Here is an 18046-nt window from a genome sequence, read left to right on the forward strand (position 1 = left end):
GAAGAAAATTTTTGTGCTCTTGGATTAGGCAAAAAGTTCTTAGATACAGCACGAAAACCACAATCCACAAAAGGAGAAACTGATAAGTTGAACTTCATTTGAAATTTGCTCTTCAAAAGATGCCATTAAGAGAATAAAAGGACAAACTGTAGACTGGGAGAAATTATTTTCAGATCACATGAATTACATTTATCCAGTATGTATAGAGAACTCGTAAAATGCAGTAATAGGAAACAACTGTAAAAAATGGGCAAACAATTAAAACATATACATACACACACATACACATTCTGAATAAATATATGAAAAGATGCTCAACATCATTAGAAAAATGCAAATTAAAACCACAATACCACAATAACATGTCGCTATACATTTATTAGAATATCCAAAGTTAAAAAGATTTAACATATCAAGTGATGGTAAAGTATGTGGAGCATACGGAACTCATGCATTGGTCTTTCTGGTGGCTAGCCTTCATCCTGAAGCTATCTAGGCAGCCAAGTCATCTCATTAGCATACCAAAGGCACTCATCACTCAAAGGTTTTAGGAGCTCTCTGTCAGGATTTGGGGACAAAGTTATTTACTTACTTATTTTTATTTAAATTAAATTTATTGGGGTAATATTGGTTAATAAAATTATATAGGTTTTAAGCATACAGTTCAATACTACATCATCTGTATATTGCATTGTGTGTTCATGACCAAAGTCAAATCTCCCATCACCATATATTTAATCCCCTTTACTCTTATCTGCCTCCCTGCCTCCCCTTTCCCGCTGGTAACCACCAAACTATTTTCTTTCTGTGTCTATCGGGTTTTGTAGTTTCTCTTTTTAAAAAATGTAATTTGTTGGGGAACAGAGAGGATACAAAATACGTTGCCTGGTCAGGGACCTTGGGAATTTTCCTAAATAATATACAAATAACACACCAATTGCTTTTGTGTATTCGCTTATGTATATTTACTAGTGTATAAAAGCATTCATGTACAGTCGCCTTAACTATGCTCTGTGCCATGTGGTAGGCGGTGAGATAAATTAAAGATGAACAAGATGTATTCCTTCCCTCAACAATCTAGGGTCTTGGTTCCCAATACTTTCTGGGTCATGAAGAGTCAGATGAAATTTCTTCTCGGTCCAATGCACATATGGTTTTACATACAGAGTTTTACGCTCAGTTTTAGGGAACTGCTGGACAGTTCCTTCCGATGCTTGCTCCTGAAGCCCATGAAATATAGTCCATATGTCGAGAAATTAATGGGATCAAATAGTTGCTGTATGTTGTTGCTGCCATACTTAGGATATACACTGATGGTCTTAGAGGGAGTGACTCATTTCCTGAGGCTTACACTTTAAAAGGCTTCCTCCAGCTGATATATGCAGAAAGACTGGAGCGAGGCAAAAAATGAAAACAAGGAGCAGTTCTTCAAGCCAGAAATTTTAATTTTAGTATCTTGATCTAGGGTTGGAACAGTGAAAGTGGTAAGTTGCTGGATTTTGAATATGTGTTAGAGATAGCTCCAGTGAGAATTGTTGATAGATCGAATTGGTGTGTGTGTACAAAAAAGAAAGGTCAGAGAGTGGCTGCTATGTTGACCTGCTCGGCTTTGACCCGGGTAGGAGTGGAATAGGAAACATTGTGGGAGAAGCAAGTTAGAAAGTAGAGCACTGTAGATCAATAGTTCTGTTTTTCTTTTCCAGCTTGGGATGCCTTTTAGACCTCCAAACTGAGTTATTGAAAGTCTAGAGTTCAGAAGTGAAGTTCAGCTATAATAACTTGAGAGTCATGAGAGTATACATGGCATTTAAAGTTGTTAGGTGAGATGACCATCTCCTTCCCCAAACCTCCATACAGTGAAACCCAGTGATCAGCAGATCCTACACAGCACTTCCAGACAGCCAGGCACCAACAGACATTGAGGAAACCTGCCACATGAAAGTTAGAGACTAAAACAAATATCTATGAGAGTTACTTGGAAGAAACAGAAAACACGAAAATATAAAACACAATGGTAAAGATAAGTATATAAGCAAATTCAGAATACTCAAGTACTATTATATAGTAGTATATAACTCGAAAGACAGAAGAATTAAAAATAGCTGTAGCTACAATAATTTGTTAATGGATGTGTAGTATCAAAAGATGTAAATTGTGATATCAAGAATATAAAGTGGGGGTGCTGTCTAAAAGAGATGGAAGTTAAGTTATAACCAGCTTAAAATAGATTGTTATATCTATAAGACGTTTTATGTAAGCCTCATGTAACCAGAAGGCAGAAAGCTACAGTAGATAACACAGAAGATAAAAAGAAGGGCATCAAAGCATACCACTACAGAAAATCATCGATTTACAAAGAAACACAGCAAGAGAGGAGGTAAGAAACAAAGGAACTGCAAAAAGAGCCAGAAAACAATTTCTAAAATGGCAACAGTAAATCTTTACCTATCAATAATTACTTTAAATATAAACCAATTAAATTCTCAATCAAAAGACATAAAATGGCTGAATGGATTAAAACAAAATGATCCAAGAATACACTACCTAAAACAGACTCACTTTAGTTTTGAGGACACATAGGCTGAAAATGAAGGGATAGAAAAATATGAACCAAAAAATAGCAGTGATAGCTATTCTGACATCAGACAAAACAGACTTTAAGTTAACAAGAAACAAGGTGATTATATAATGATAAAGGAGTCAGTTCATTAAGAGCATGTAACAACTGTGAATATATATGCACCCAACTTTAGAGCACCTAAATATGTAATGCTATCATTAGCATATTTGAAGGGAGAAATAGTCAGCAGTAAATTAATAGTAGGGGACTTTAATACCCCACTTTCAACAATGGATAGATTCTCCAGACATAAAATCAATAAGGATACATTAGATTTGAACTATATTTAATACCAAATGGACCCGAGAGACATACACAGACTATTCCATCCAACAGCAGCAGAATACACATTCTTCTCAAGTGCACAGAAAACAGTCCCTAGGATACATCATATGTTAGGCCACAAAACAAGTTTTAACAAATTTAAGAAGATTGAAATCATTTGAAATATCTCTTCCGACCAGAGTAATTTGAAACTAGAAGTCAATAACAGGAAGAAAACTAGAAAATGTACATATATGTGGAAATTAAGCAGCATGCTCCTTAACAACCAATGGGCCAAAGATGAAATTAAAAAAAAAAAATTTGAGACAAACTAGAGGAAACATAACATAATAATACTTACGGAATGCAGCAAAAACAATTCTTAGAGGAAAGTTTATAGTGATAAATGGCTACATTAAAAAAAATATTTTGATCTTAAAAAGAAGAAAAATATGAGACAACTGAATTTTATACCTCAAAGAACTAGAAAAAACAAATTAAACTCAAAGTTAGAAGGAAGGAGATAACAAAGAGGAGCAAAATAAATGAAATAGAGAATACAAAAACAATAGAAGAGAGCAATGAAACTAACAGTTGTTTTTGAAAAAATAAACAGAATTGACAAATTTTTAGCTATATTGATCAAAAAAGGACTCAAATAAATTATAAATGAAAAAAGACACTATAACTAATACAACAGAAACAAATGATTGTAAGAGAATGCTGTGAACAATTACATGCCAGCAATTGGACAACCTAGAAAGAAACATACAACCTACCAAGACTAAATCATAAAGAAATAGAAAACTGAACAGACAGTAACAAGTGAAGAAATTGAATTAGTAATCAAAAATTTTCCAACAAAGAAAAACCTAAGACCAGATGGCTTCATGGTTGAATTCTATCAAAAATTTAAGAATGAATGCCAGTTCTTCTCAAACTCTTCCAGAAAATTGAAGAGCAGGGAAGATTCCCAGACTTACTTTACAAGCTAGCATTATTACCCTGATACCAAAGTCAGATAAGGACACTACAAGAAAACTATAGGTTACTATCCCTGATGAATGATGGATGCAAAAAATTCTTGAGAAGATACTAACAAACCAAATTTAACAATGGAGTAAAAGGATGATATACTACAATCAAGTGGGATTTATTTCTGTGATGCAAAGACATATGCATATCAATAAATGTGATATGTATATCAATGGAACAACATGTGCATATCAATAAATGTGATATGTATATCAATGGAACAAAAGATAGAAATCAAATGATCATCGTAGATGCAGAAAAAGTTTTTGACAAAATTTAACATCCTTTCATGATAAAAACTTGCACCAAAGAGAGCATAGGAAAAAAAAAATCTCAACATAATAAAGGCCAATGTATGACAAGCCCACAGCTAACAAAATCACACTCAACAGTGAAAAGTTGAAGACTTTTTCTCTAAGATCAAGAACAACACAAAGGTGCCCACTCTCCCCATTCCCATTCATCATAGTACTGGATGTCCTAGTCAGAGCATTTAGGCAAGAAAAAAAAAAGGCATCCTAATTGAAACGAGAGAAGTAAAATTGTTTCTGTTTGCAGAAACAATTAAGATCCTGAAGACCCCACTAAACATAGAAGATCCTGAAGACCCCACTAAAAAGCTGTTAGAACCAATTAACAAATTCAGTAAAGTTTCAGGATATAGAATCAGCATACAAAGATGAATTGCAGAAATCAGAATACACAAACAATGAACTCTCTGAAAAAGAAATTTTAAAAGCAATCCCATTTACAGTAGCATTAAAAACAATAAAATGCTTAGGAATAAATATAACCAAGGAAGTGAAAATCTATACACTGAAAACTATAAGACATTGATAAAAGAAATGAAAGAAGACACAAATAAATGGAAAGGTATCCCATGTTCATGAATCAGAAGATTAGTATTTTTCAAATGTTTATCCTACCCAAAGTCATCTATAGATTCAGTGCTATATGGTAGATCCCTGTCAAAATTCCAATGATATTTTCCACAGAATATTAAAAATGATTCTAAAATTCATGTGGAACCACAATGGACCTTGAATAGCCAAAGTAATCTTGAGAGAGAAAGCTGGAGGCATCACATTTACTGATGTCAAACTATGTTACAAATCCATAGTAATCAAAACAGTATGATACTGGCGTAAAAAAAAAATCAGACATATAGACCAATGAAACAGAATTGAGACTCCAGAAATAAATCTACACATATACGGTCAGCTAATATTTGTCAAGGGAACCAATAGTACTCAATAGAGAAAGGATAGTCTCTTCAGTAAGTGTTGGGAAAACTAGATATTCACATGCAGAAGAATGAAATTGTCTCTCTCTTACCCCACGCAGAAAAAATACTCCAGATGGATTAAGGACTAAAGTGTTAAACCTGAAACTGTAAATCTCCTAGAAGAAAGTACAGGCAAACAGCTGCTTGGCATTGGTGTTGGCAATTATTTCTTTGATATGACACCAAAAGCACAAGGCACCAAAAGCAAAAATCAGTAAGTAGGACTACACCACAAAAAAAAAAAAAAAGCAAAAGAAACAACAAACAATAAAACAATCAACAAAAGTCAACCTACAAAATAGGAGAAAATACTTATAAACCATATATCTAATAAAGGGTTAATGTCCAAAATATGTAAGCAATGCTTAAAACTCAATAAAAACCAAATAATCTCATTTTAAAAATAGGCAAAGGATCTTTGTTCCAAAGAAGACATAAATACATGAAAAGGTATTCAAGACCACCAGTCATTAGGGAAATGCAAATTAGAACCACAATGAAATATTACTTCACACGTGTTAGAATGTCTGTCATCCAAAAAGCAGGAAATAAATGCTAGCAAGGATGTGGAGAAAAGGGAGCCCCTGTGCACTGTTGGTGGGAATGTAAATTTGTATAGCCATTATGAAAAACTGTATGGAAATTCCTCAAGCAATAAAATATAGAACTACCGTATGACCCAGCAATCCCCCTTTTGGGTATTTATCCAAAGTAATTGAAATCAGGATCTCAAAGAGATATCTGTACCCCGCTGTTTATTGTCGCATTGTTCACAATAGCCAAGACATGGAAACAACTTAAGTATCCATTGATGTATGAATGGATATAGAAAATGTGGTATATTTATATAATGGGAAACTATTCAGCAAAAATAAAGGCTATCCTGCCATTTGCAACAACATGAATGAACCTTGAAAGCAGTATGCTGTGAAATAAATCAGATAGAGAATGATAAATACTTTGTAATCTAAAAAAGCTGAACTCATAGAAAGAGTTGCATGGTGGTTGCCAGGGGCTGAGGAGTGGGGAGAATGTTGGTCAAAGGGTACAAACTTCTACAGTTATAAAAGGATTGATTAAGTTCTGGGGGTCTAATATACAGCATGGTGAGTGTAGTTAACAATAGTGTTAATTATATACTTGAAAGTTCCTAAAAGAGTAGGTCTTAAATGTTCTTGTAACATTAACAACAGAAAGGTAATTATGTTAAGTGAAAAATATATTAACTAGCTTTATTGTGGTACTCATTTCACACTATATATTGTCATCACACTGTACATATTAAACTTGTGCAGTGTTATATATTGATTATACCTCAGTAAAGCTGGAAAAATCTTTCCCAAAACACAGATATGAGTCTCTAAATTTAAAAAGTCCAATAAATATTTAGCACTTAAATGTAAAATTTCAGCTTACTGAAGCTGAAAGCTTCCTGAGAGGTAAATAGTTTACCTACTAAGAAGTCGTTGTAAGAATAACATTTGTCTTCCTAATAGCAACATCGAAAACTAGCAGTAATGAAGAGTTGCCTTTAAAATTATGAGAGAAAAAAATTCAACTTAAAATTTTATATTGACTGAGTCACATTGTCAGTCAAGCGGGAAAGTAGCCTAAGTAAATTTTAGTCACTTAAAGTCTCAAAAAAAAAAAAAAGAAAGAAAGAAAGAAAAAGTAATGGCTAGGTAGAGAGCCAGAGGAGAGAAAGAACAATTAGGGGGATCGTTTTATAAACTAAATGTCTAATCAATGTACTGTATACTCGAATCTAATAATAAAATAATATTTTAAATATCTTTTTAACCCCCTTTCAGGAAACTACTGAAGAATAAATTATTTCTTTAAAATAAGGGAGTAAACCAAAACATACAATTATGCGCCATCCAGGAAAAGATTTCTGACTCACTTGAGAGGTGCAAAGATTTCTCAAGTTAACATCTCAGAATGACATTTATGTTACAGTAGTATAAACAAATTTTAACCAAAACTTGTGAGATATTAAGAAAAAAGTTGAAGTGAAATAGATGTAAACAAATGCAAAAATTCTCAGCTTCCATAATAAGAGGCCAATAGATAAATCTAAACTTAGAGAGCACTGTAAGTATGATATTTAGAAATATTTGATACATTCTAGGCAAAAACACAGTGAAGAGTTGAAAGCCCTTATCTTTGGGGAACAGGACAGGGTGAACAGAGGACTGGTCATTTTATTGCAAGCTTTTAAAGCTATTTAATTTGGAAAACCATGTGCTTATGTTACTTTTAATGCATTTAAATGCTAATTTAAAACGTTGGTTTCTCAAAAAGGCCTAAGGTACAAGTCTCTTTTTATTTTATTTCATTTATACTGATTTTCCATCTTTTTATCTCATGTATTTGCTTTTTTGACAGAAAGAATTAGATGTGATGAAGAACTGATTTTGAGAGTCCATAAATTCATTGAAAACCACATATTTTTAATTGTGTACAGTAAATATACAGTGAATGTTTTGGTTAAAGCTTAAATTTATCAACAAGGTTCAAAGGAGTAACCTTTTAGGACCTTTTTGTATTAACGTTTAAATCTATTGCTAGAGATTATGATGACTCAATATGTAACTTTTTGATTATAATACTCCTTGCCATGTATTTTACAAGAAACCTTTGTAAAAAGGATTATACCTTAAGTTTGTGTTTAGACCATTTTGTTTTTCATTAAAAAATTCCAGACCCTACACAAGTGTTGAATGATAACAATTGATAAAAATCACTTTAAATATACAGATGAATTTTCCATATCAGCGGTCCCTAACCTTTTTGGCAGCAGGGACGGGTGCTCCTGTGAGACTGGATCTGGGGTGGAGCTGAGGCGGTGATGCTAGCACTGGGGTGCAGCTGCAAATACAGATGAAGCTTTGCTAGCTCGCCGCTCACCTGCTGTGTGGCCTGTTTCTTGACAGGACCCGGAATGGTACCAGTCTGCAGCCCGGGGGTTGGGGACCCCTGTTCTATATGACGAGAACCAAAGGAAGCCTAATGCTCCTCGGTTCTTGGTTCTGCGTAATAGCGAGTCTAAACCCACTTTCAACAGTAGAGAAGTGGTGCTGCCTAAACTAGAAAGCATCTCAAAGGCAACAGTAAAGTAACTGCGTTAATCTTAGCCATGCCTCTCTGGGAAATGTGATCACTTGAAGATTCCATAATATGAGAGCTTCTAAACTGGGGGCGAAGAGTGGGGGTCCAGCAGAATACTCACATTATGACCTTCTGCTATGCTGTCGTCCTTCCACATCAGTGTATATTGGGAACTGTGTCAGTCTGTTATCTTTTGGTGCTAATTAATATTTTTAGTAGGTCAGTGTGTATATTTCCAATTCTGGATTTAAATCAGTTGATTAGATTATTTACTAAAATCAAGCGTTATTGGTAGTTCTGACTAGATATGTTTTATATTTCCTTCTAAGACTCACAATACCTAAGACAATTCTTAACATGTACAGAAGGCAATTCTTACGTTATTCAGTTAAACAGTTGCACAGTATTTTTCCTCCATAATGGTAGACTTTTGTAGACTAAATGGACCAGAGACTTCAAAGGGCTGAAAATGAGTTTTCTATGGGGGACAATTTGGCAGAGTCTATGCATTTTAAAATTATTTTTTGATACCCATTATTAGACTTAGGATATAAAGATAATTAGGAAAGTTACTTTGCTCCCTGGGAGGACAGAGTCTAGAGTTAGGAAGCAAATACAGAAACGTAATAAGTACAGCTGTAATACCGTCAGCGATGGCTCTGTAGAGCTGGCCAGCTGATGGTCATAGTTTTTCCTCACGGTGCCATGAAAGACATTCCAAGATGCCAGTCCTGCGCCTTTCTCTGGCCACCCATGTGGTGTGCTTTCAGGCTAGGTTGAAAGTTCTTCCCAGATTTGATGCCTCTGAAATCTAGAATGACATGTTATTGTCAGCACGGATGTTTTGCACTGAAATTAGCTGTAAACTTCCATATATAGTTATAATAGAACATATATATTTAAGATTGCTAGTCATTTTTAAGAGTTAGTAGATCCACTTGAAAAGAATGACTGTACAGCCCCCAGACGTAAACTAAAACAGTGGAAAGCTAGTAACCTTCCCAGTGGGATATGGGTCAGTAAACCAGATGGAGCTTGATTTTTTTTTTTTTTGAAAGCCTCATTTTTAAAAAGCTTTTTTTGTAGCCTATTTTATCTGTGAACTTTCTTCTGTACACATACATTCTATGTGCTTATTTCCCCAGCTGGTAGAGGCTGCTTTTCTTATATAGTTGTCCCTTGGTATTCCCAGGGAGTTGGTTCCAGATCCCCCGCAAATATCAAAATCTGCAGATGCCCAAGTCCCTTATGTAAAATGGCATAGTATTTGCATATAGCCTACATTTGCATGTAGGCTACAGCTGGGTATGCCTACACGTCACTTCGTCCTTGTGGATTCATTATAGTGCTTGGCACGTGGCATGTTCAAGGTTTGCTTTTTTGGAACTTTCTGGGATTGGTTTTTTTTTTCTGAATATTTTTAACCCATCAGTTGAATCCACAAATGCAAAACCCATGGATACAGAGGGCCAACTGTATTTGATATGTATTATGGGAACATATAGTCCTATGAATGAATATTAAGTCAACAGTAATTAGCTAAATTAGCTAATAATGTACATGAACACTTATTAATTAGAAAATACAGCTAGTGAGATGCATTTAAATTAATGCTTAATTGTACTGCAGTTTTTTTAAGGCTTAAATGTGTGTATTTGGAAAATAAGTGAAATCATTCCGCTCAGCAGCCATCCTTCTTTCTCGTGTGGAACAGCTCGCCAGTGAGTGGTCTCTCACCTCCAGGACCCAAGAGGGAGCAGCGTGAAACTCTCGTTGTTGAGTTTACCGAGACCAGGGACCTAACGTTTGTGAACCCACCATTCTTTCTGCCAAGGGTTTACTTCTAAATGGGACTGACTTTTCTATAATAACTAACTATAAAAAAGAATACCAATAATAGTAAGAATACTAATTATAGATAATAGCGATCAACCACTTAAAATGATAGGCACTGTGCTGGCTTAATCTGCACAACCTCTGTGAGATTGAGTTCAGCACAATATGTTATCCTCTCTTTACAGATGAAGAAATGCAGGTGTGAGTCAAGGTTTAAAACCAGGTGTCCTGGCTTCTGCACTTACGTCCCTAAATACTATGTCATGCTGCTTATGAAATTTGAGCCTCATAATAACCCTGTTAGGAAGAGAATAAAAGCTTTATCTCAGTTTTACAGTTGAGGAAAATGTGTCTTGGAGAAAGTAAGCAATTCGTTTGAAGTTTCACCATGCGTGTGGTGTGTGGCCGCGGCTGGCATCTGCTCCTACCTTGAGCCTGCAGTAAAGGAGCAGCGCGGAGGCTGTGGGGAGGGAGCCCTTTCCGTTAAAGGCCGTCCCTCCGCCGGTGTGGGGAGCCTGCTCAAGACGTGGGACATGCAGCATGTGGAGAGGTTGGCGCCAGAGCAGAAGGCCAGTAGCACGCACCACCCGTGACATGGCTGGCACTCTGAGCTGGAGAGGCTTGGGTTTGAATCCAGACTTTGCCGCAGCCTTACTTGTGGCCTTCAGCAAATGCTTTCTTGTACTGAGCCTTAGCTGACTCCATGAAATATAAATAACATTTATCTAACAAGGTTATCAGAATTAAGTGAGATCACATATGTAAAAGACATAGCAGGATGCCTAGCATATAGAAGGTCCTTAATAAAGTTTCCTTCCCAGTTGAGTGAATTTTCTTTCTTTCCATAGCATTTATCTAGCCGGCAGAGTGTACAGCAAAGCACGTCCCAGGTAAGCGTTTTAACCAGGCCTCTCTCCTGGTCTTTTCCCCCAACTCTTTCTTTGACGAGATTCCAACATAGGGATGCGCCAGGACACGACAGACACCACTGGCTTTCTGATGGCGCAGTGCCTTTCATCTCAGGAGCCCTGACCTCTGAGTAAATCTGGCCGGTCTCCGCTCCTCTGTGCAAATTTATCTAAGTACACCTGAAGGAGCGGAGACTGTGAATCAGTCTGGAAGAAAATAGAAATGACATTTTAACTATTACCATCTAACAGTGCAAGTCAGTATCTCTGAGAAATGACTTTGAAAATGGTTCCCTGGAGAATTTAGATGTTTGTGGCCTGGTGGAGATTTTGAGTTCACTCGTGCGTTGGAAGTACTGTCCCGATACCTCCTTCACTCAGGTTACTTCCTGGCTGCGTGTTCATCCACCTCCCACCAAGTATATCGATGCAGCACCCGTGTCAGCTGAGGAAACACCTCAGTCTTTCTTAAATGGTCCCCCCTCGTTTAGTTTTCATTTATCCATGATTACTATAATGAATTACTGTTTTTCGCCTTCCTCATTAGGTGGATACGATGCGCCCACGTCATGGGGAAGCTTGTCGGATGCCAGTGCCACATCACTTCTTCCTCAGCCTGAAGAGTTTCACCTACAACACCATCGGGGAAGATACCGACGTCTTCTTTTCCTTATATGATATGAGAGAAGGCAAGCAGATCAGGTAAAAGTTATGAGAAGTTCTGGTGAAGTTGAGATTTGGGGCTAGGATGGTATGGCTGGGGTTGTAGGCGTCTCCAGCCTTCAGAGAAGATAGATGCACAGAGGAAGCCAATCAAGATAAAGAACCTCTTCTTATCTAGCTGAGAGTTTTGCCTCAAATCCCAGTGTACCCCGAAGGCACGTGTGGCCTGTTTTTTAATCCTGTGCCTATTTCTACACGGAAGCTCAAATCCCAGTCTTGGCTCTCGCCACCTCAGGGAGAAACAAGGATGCTTCAGTGCCAGAGAAAATAGGAGAAACCTAGAAAAAAGCAACTTCAGCAGAGAGGCCCAGATCTAGAATGCAGGAGGCCCCGGGCTCTGCCTTGCTGCATGCGGGAGAGAGGGTTCACAGGGAAACAGGCTGATGGCTCCTGTCTGTGGGTAGCCAGGCCCTCGGGGCCATTCCAGCCCTGTGAAGAGGGGAGCATCTTCTGAGCAGAGGGAAGGTGGCCTGGCTCCATCCTTTCTCTTTGCCTTGGGTTGGAGGAGAGGCCTCAGAAGGGGGGCCGATGTGAATCTTGGCGGTGAGGCCCTTTAGCTCCAGCGACTGCAGCAGCGTTTCCCTCTTAGAAGGCAGGGAGGAGCCAAGGAGACACTCCAGCTGTTCCTCCTCTCGTGGGGTCAGGGTTGGTTGACCCTTGTAGCCAACTTGGAATTTCAGAGAGCCCAGACTGTTCTCCATAGTCATCGTCTTGGCAGGACAGAGAGGAAGTAAACCTTAGAATAATTTTATATTGCTTGGTAATTTCCTGTTAAGAGTGCTTTATGGTTTTGTTTTTGTTTTATTACTTAAAATTTTAAAACAGCTATTTCTTTTCCAATTGCATGTCACATGTGGGAAAATTAAATGGATGCTATAACAGAGTATGAAGGAAAAATCTGTTTTGCATGCTCCACAGTGCCTCTGATCTTGACCCCCCCCCCCAAATAAATAAAAGGGCACAGTGCTTCTCTTTGGCATAAGAATAAAATGATGTGCTGATTAATGAGGGCGTGTAGGTCTGCCTTGTCACCAACGGCTTCCAGTACGTGCTCCTAGGAAAGCCATGGAGGAGAAAGTGGTGGTGGCGATGGCAGCTGCGGCCACTGCACACAGGCGACCTGCAGGCCAGGGCTGCGGGGGTGTAGATTCTGGCCGCTCTTGTTTCCACTGGAGCAGAGGTTTGCAGACTTCATTAGTATTTATTTTCATGTGCAAAAGAATTCTTTAAGCTAAATTTTATGGGAACGTTTAATGTGTGAAACAGAAAGTAGAATCACGCCACCGTGGAAGGGAAAGGGAAATAACAAGACCTCACCGTGCCCTGCCCCCACCCAGTGCCCCGCAGAACCACAGGAAGGCCGTGGGTCGCTGTTTGACAACCAGAGCACACTGCGCTGTCATCCTGCGTGCGGGGACTGTGCCGCCTCTCGGCGCCCCACACTGTGCCCATTCCGTGCTTTATCAGGCCAACCACACGGACATCCCAGCCCAGCGGAAACACCCTGCTGCTCTGGTTTGCAATGCGTGCAGGATCGTCAGTGTACGAGTTGTTTTATCTTTGGGCTTATTGTTTATAGTTTAGCCTCAGAAATGATAAAACATTTTAAAAGAAGAAATGTAAAAAAAAAAAAAAAAAAAAAGTAGTTGTGGGAAGTGTTTGGGTCATTTAAAAATTCCTAGATATTAGAGGACTGTACCACCTTCCTATTCACATAATAAAAGTTTAAGGTTCTTAGGTGAAAATACCAATTATTTAGTTTTAAAGGTGAACTAATAAGCAGAATTTTAGATCTAGATTTAATCAATAACTGTTCTTCTTTCCATTAGGATTTATGTAGTTGTATGAGTCCTCAAAAATTTTAGATCATTGAGCTGGTGTTACCAGATAATTATGCTTTCTTTATGATTAGGGATTAAATTGGTCATAGATTGCTTTCTCGAAAGAGCTGTCTGAAGTCGTGAAAGGTTAGGGATATATTATGTCAGGTGCAGTGTTGATAGTGCAGTCGATTTAGTTGTTTCTTCTCAAGAGAACTCCATGACCGACTGTCTTTCCAGTCAAATATTTCTAGTCGTCTCCAGTCAAATGGGGCTAGTCTGGTGTTCGGTATTGCCCAGATGCACTCACCAGTGTCAGAGAACATGCGAGCAGGGGAGCAGGCTAAGGAGAAGGCCACATAGTCTTCCACTCTGTCTCATTGCCGATGATGCCACAGGCAAAGCTAGAAAGGCTAAAGTGAATGGCAGACCCACATGGTTCCACCCCCCGTCCTGGGACAGATGAGTGTTAGACGACTGCACAGGGAAGAAGCAGCAGCTGGCAGGCCTTGGTAGCTCTGTTTTTTCGTGACATTTCATCATTCTGAACAGAATCATGAATATTTCGCCTTGAAATCTCAATCTCTGATTAAGACCTCTCACCTGAGCTTCGGCTCCTTATTTCCTTTTCCTGCCAGACCTCTGCCCTTGGGCACCCCCAGACATCTCGGCAAATATACTTCCTCCTGTGCGCCTTAAGTCAACTGAAAGGCATCATTTGCTGAGAGATCCATGTCAGAAACTTAGGAATCCTCTTAGGCTCCTCCCTGTCTCCTTTCCTTCGCAATTAATCACTGTATCCTGTCAACTTCTGTCTCCTAAATAACAAGCAAATCACTGACCCCACTTCATCTCTGCTGTCACACCAGATCCTTCACGTTTCGCCCCAAACATAGACTCCTTGAGTCTACTGTCTTCCTACCCTGAGTTATTCTCCACACCACTCCCTTACTTCTCTCTTAAAATGCATGCTTCACTCTTGTCCGCTCCCATGTAACCCGATGCCCTTGCTATTTGCTGTGGCCTGGAAGGCCCAACATGGATAACTCTGCCTGTTTCTCTGACCTGTTTCATGCATCCAGTTTTACTCCTGATGAATTATTTGGCTTTCCCTAAATATGCCTTGCCCTTTTATGCCTCCCTACTCTTGTTGGCTTGGTAAACTCTGGTCCATTCTTTAAAACTCAACTTTGTAAAACCTTCCTCAATATTTATGGGTAGAATCAGGCCCTGGGACTTTATTGTGCCCATGAAGACACCCTGTACCTAGCTTTATCCCATTACTAGATATTTTATTGTAATTGTACACATGCGTGTAGATTTCCCCCACTGGAATGACAGCATCCTATGTGTCTTTTGTACCATTTTCTCCCCAGTGCTAAGCACAGGATTTTGGATATTGGAGCATTAAATAAATACTTGTTGAATGTGAATGATTAAGTGTATCTGTCAAATAAGTACCAATCAATCACTTGGGAATCAGGACGCTTTCATGTAATTGAACAGTTCCAGCATTTAGTAAAGGTTCCTGTTTGTGGGCCCCCAGAGTAACTGCGGGGGATTTAGAGGTGGAAAAGAACTGTCCTGCCCCCGAGGAGGCCTGAACAGGGCGCTTCGGGATTCCTGGAAATGTGAAACGTGTTGCTCCCAATTCCAAATAGCAGATACGCAGAGTGGAAAGAAGATGGGCAGTTGCCTTACTGATATGGCAGGACTTTAAGCACAATAAGAAGTCAGGGAAAAACAAATACAACCTATTCAGTTAGAAACATCATAGAGGCTTTTTAAGCTAAAAAATGAGAAGTCCTGTTTGTTTTATATATGTACGAATGTGTGTGTATAGATATATATTTATTATATTTCAGACTTTGCTTTATATTTAGGATTAAATCGTATATTTGGGGAAAGAAATAGTCAACTTTGCAAGAGATAGGAGAGATGAGCTGGATCAGTTGTCACCAGGGTTTTGAATTTGATATTTGAAGAACTATTTTTAAGAAAGAAAAGTCAGGGAAGTAGAGGATTGTTCAGGGACTGAGGCGCCAGAAAGGACTCTTGTGGAAAACGAAAGTAACCGAATTAAAGAATGACCAGGATCCCGATAGGACATTAATTCTTTTGTTCAACAAATATTCATTAAGCCTCTATCCCAGGTATAGGGATACATGATAGGGACATTGAAGTAAGTAAGAGGGATACCTGCTTGTCTTCTTTGAGCTTACAATCCAGAAGAGAGACCAACCCTCTGTAGTAGAAAGATCATTAATATTCATGATAAAATGAATAAGTACATAGTTTAAAAATTATGACAAATGCCGTAAAGGAAAAGCCTGCAGGGTGCTATGAAACCTCATGTAGGTTGGAGTGAAGGGAAACCCTTGTGACACCCAAGCTAAAGCTTAAGCAAAAAGAGTGGGTAACGTGACATAGGCACAAGGTTTCGATGCAGGGAAAACCTCGGTGCAGTCAGAGAGCTGAGAGGCGGCGAGTGTTGTTGGAATGCAGTGAGTCAGAGAAGGAAAGCGTATCACAAGAGGTAATTGAAGGATATTCAGGGACAGATTATAGAGCAAAGAGTAAAATGGTGGTTGTCAGAGCCTGGGGAGAGGGGAAAATTGAGAGGTATTAGTTAAAGGGAACAAAGTTTCAGTCATGCGAGATGAGTAAATCTTGGAGGTCCGCTGTACCACGTAGTGCCTATAGTTAACGGTACTGTATTGAATACTCAAAAATTAGCTGGGGGTAGGACTTATGTTAAGTGTTCTTATCTTAGCTGGGGGTAGGACTTATGTTAAGTGTTCTTATCTTATAAATAATAAGGACATGAGGAAACTTTTGGCGGTGATGAATATGTTTATGGCATAGATCGTGGTGATGATTGCATGGGTGTATACGTACCTCCGAACTCATTCAGTTGTATACGTTAAGTATGTACAGTTCTTCATATGTCAGTCATGCCTCAATAATGTGGTTTAAAAAGAAAAAGGAAATGTGAGGAGTTGTGAATTTTTCTAGCAAATGTTGCACCTGATAACAGTTCAGGTCTTACTAAACATGTATATGTGTTTTCTATGTCGTCATGTAACCAGTATGACAAACATTATGCAAATTTGCCTCATACTCTGGTACAGAATTTTCTAAGATAATTAATGATGTAATTATAGGCAAATAAAATTGTCTTTCTTTTGGTGAAAAAAAAAACAGAAAGAATTACCTTTCTTTCCTTTTTCTATTTTAAATGGCATTTATCACCTTCTACATTCTACATAATTTAGTCATTTATTATATTTATCACTTACTATCTATTTAGTCTCTTTAAACATAAGCTCTTCCTGGGCAGGGATGTGTTTGTTGTGTTCACTGAGGTAACCAAGTACGTGAAACAGTGCTTGGCACCTAGTAAGTGGTTAATATAAATATTTGTTAAATAAATGAGTATAACCACCCAAAATATAGCAAAGAGGTATAAAGAGATGAAAAATGTGAAAAAAGTATGAAGAGACCTGGAGAACAGAACGAGAAAGGTTAATAAACATTTAATTAGAATCACAGAGAAAGAAAATAAAGAATGGAGAAGACGGGCTCCAAGAAGATGGGCTGATAATTTTTCATCACTGATGAAAGACATAAGACATAAATAAATATGAGGCTGCTTATTTGTTTGGCTCTGACAAGACTCTTCCTCGGGAGCTGTGCGCTCTTCGATAACTGTCAGAGGATGCAGACGCCAAGGCATTAAACAGAACTCGCCCTCATCCCACCGCCTCTCTCTCTGGTACAGTGAATTTAGAACATCCAAGTTGGGCCAGAATGCTTTGTTCTTAACAAATACAGTCGCAGTTGGGAAAAGGCATAAAGTCCACTGATGGTTTATGGTGTCTTGATGAAAAGGTTTCACCAACCTGAAAAAAGACTCTTGAACTATTTGGCTTTAAAGCACTGTTATATGTAGATACAATTAAAATTAAAACATAAAAAATAAAGGTACTCACAGAAGAAACCCTTAGGTTCCCTAAGCCAGCTTAGAGTTAGATGTGACCTTGAGTGAGGTCCAGAGCTGCCGTTGACAGCACATCAAACTGCCCAGTGGAAGAGCCGCAGTACAGCTGCTTCCAACGCGGGCCGTCGCTGGCAGCTGCTCAAACGTGGCCTGGGTTTGTCAGCAGTTGGATGCTCTCCCGTGGCCCTCAGTTTTGCTGAGCACCTCCTCCATGTGTACACTCCACTCGTCAACAAACCAGGGCACTGGCAAGCACCCACTCCAGATAAAAATAAACGAATTACAACTTTAGCTTAGGATGCTGGAGAAAGAGACAAAGTAAACCTAAAGAAAGCAAATGGAAGAAAATATAACAGAACTTAAACAATAGAGAAGATCAATAAAATAGAAACTCTGAAAAAAATAAAACTTTAAACAAGTAGATACGCCAGTAGCAGGAGTAAT

The 18046-nt window shown here is 38.4% G+C and overlaps 1 protein-coding gene across 1 annotated transcript in view; it reads left to right on the plus strand.

The window, feature by feature from the left end:
* DOCK3 (dedicator of cytokinesis 3) overlaps positions 1–18046 on the plus strand; it is a 259284-nt gene that overhangs the window by 105037 nt on the left and 136201 nt on the right. The window contains exons 7-8 of the mRNA XM_025044832.1: positions 11000–11041; positions 11607–11761. Coding sequence (XP_024900600.1) covers positions 11000–11041; positions 11607–11761 — 197 coding nt within the window. The remainder of the gene's footprint in view (positions 1–10999; positions 11042–11606; positions 11762–18046) is intronic.

Source organism: Pteropus alecto, unplaced genomic scaffold, assembly GCF_000325575.1.
Source record: "Pteropus alecto unplaced genomic scaffold, ASM32557v1 scaffold53, whole genome shotgun sequence".
Lineage (NCBI taxonomy): Eukaryota > Metazoa > Chordata > Mammalia > Chiroptera > Pteropodidae > Pteropus > Pteropus alecto.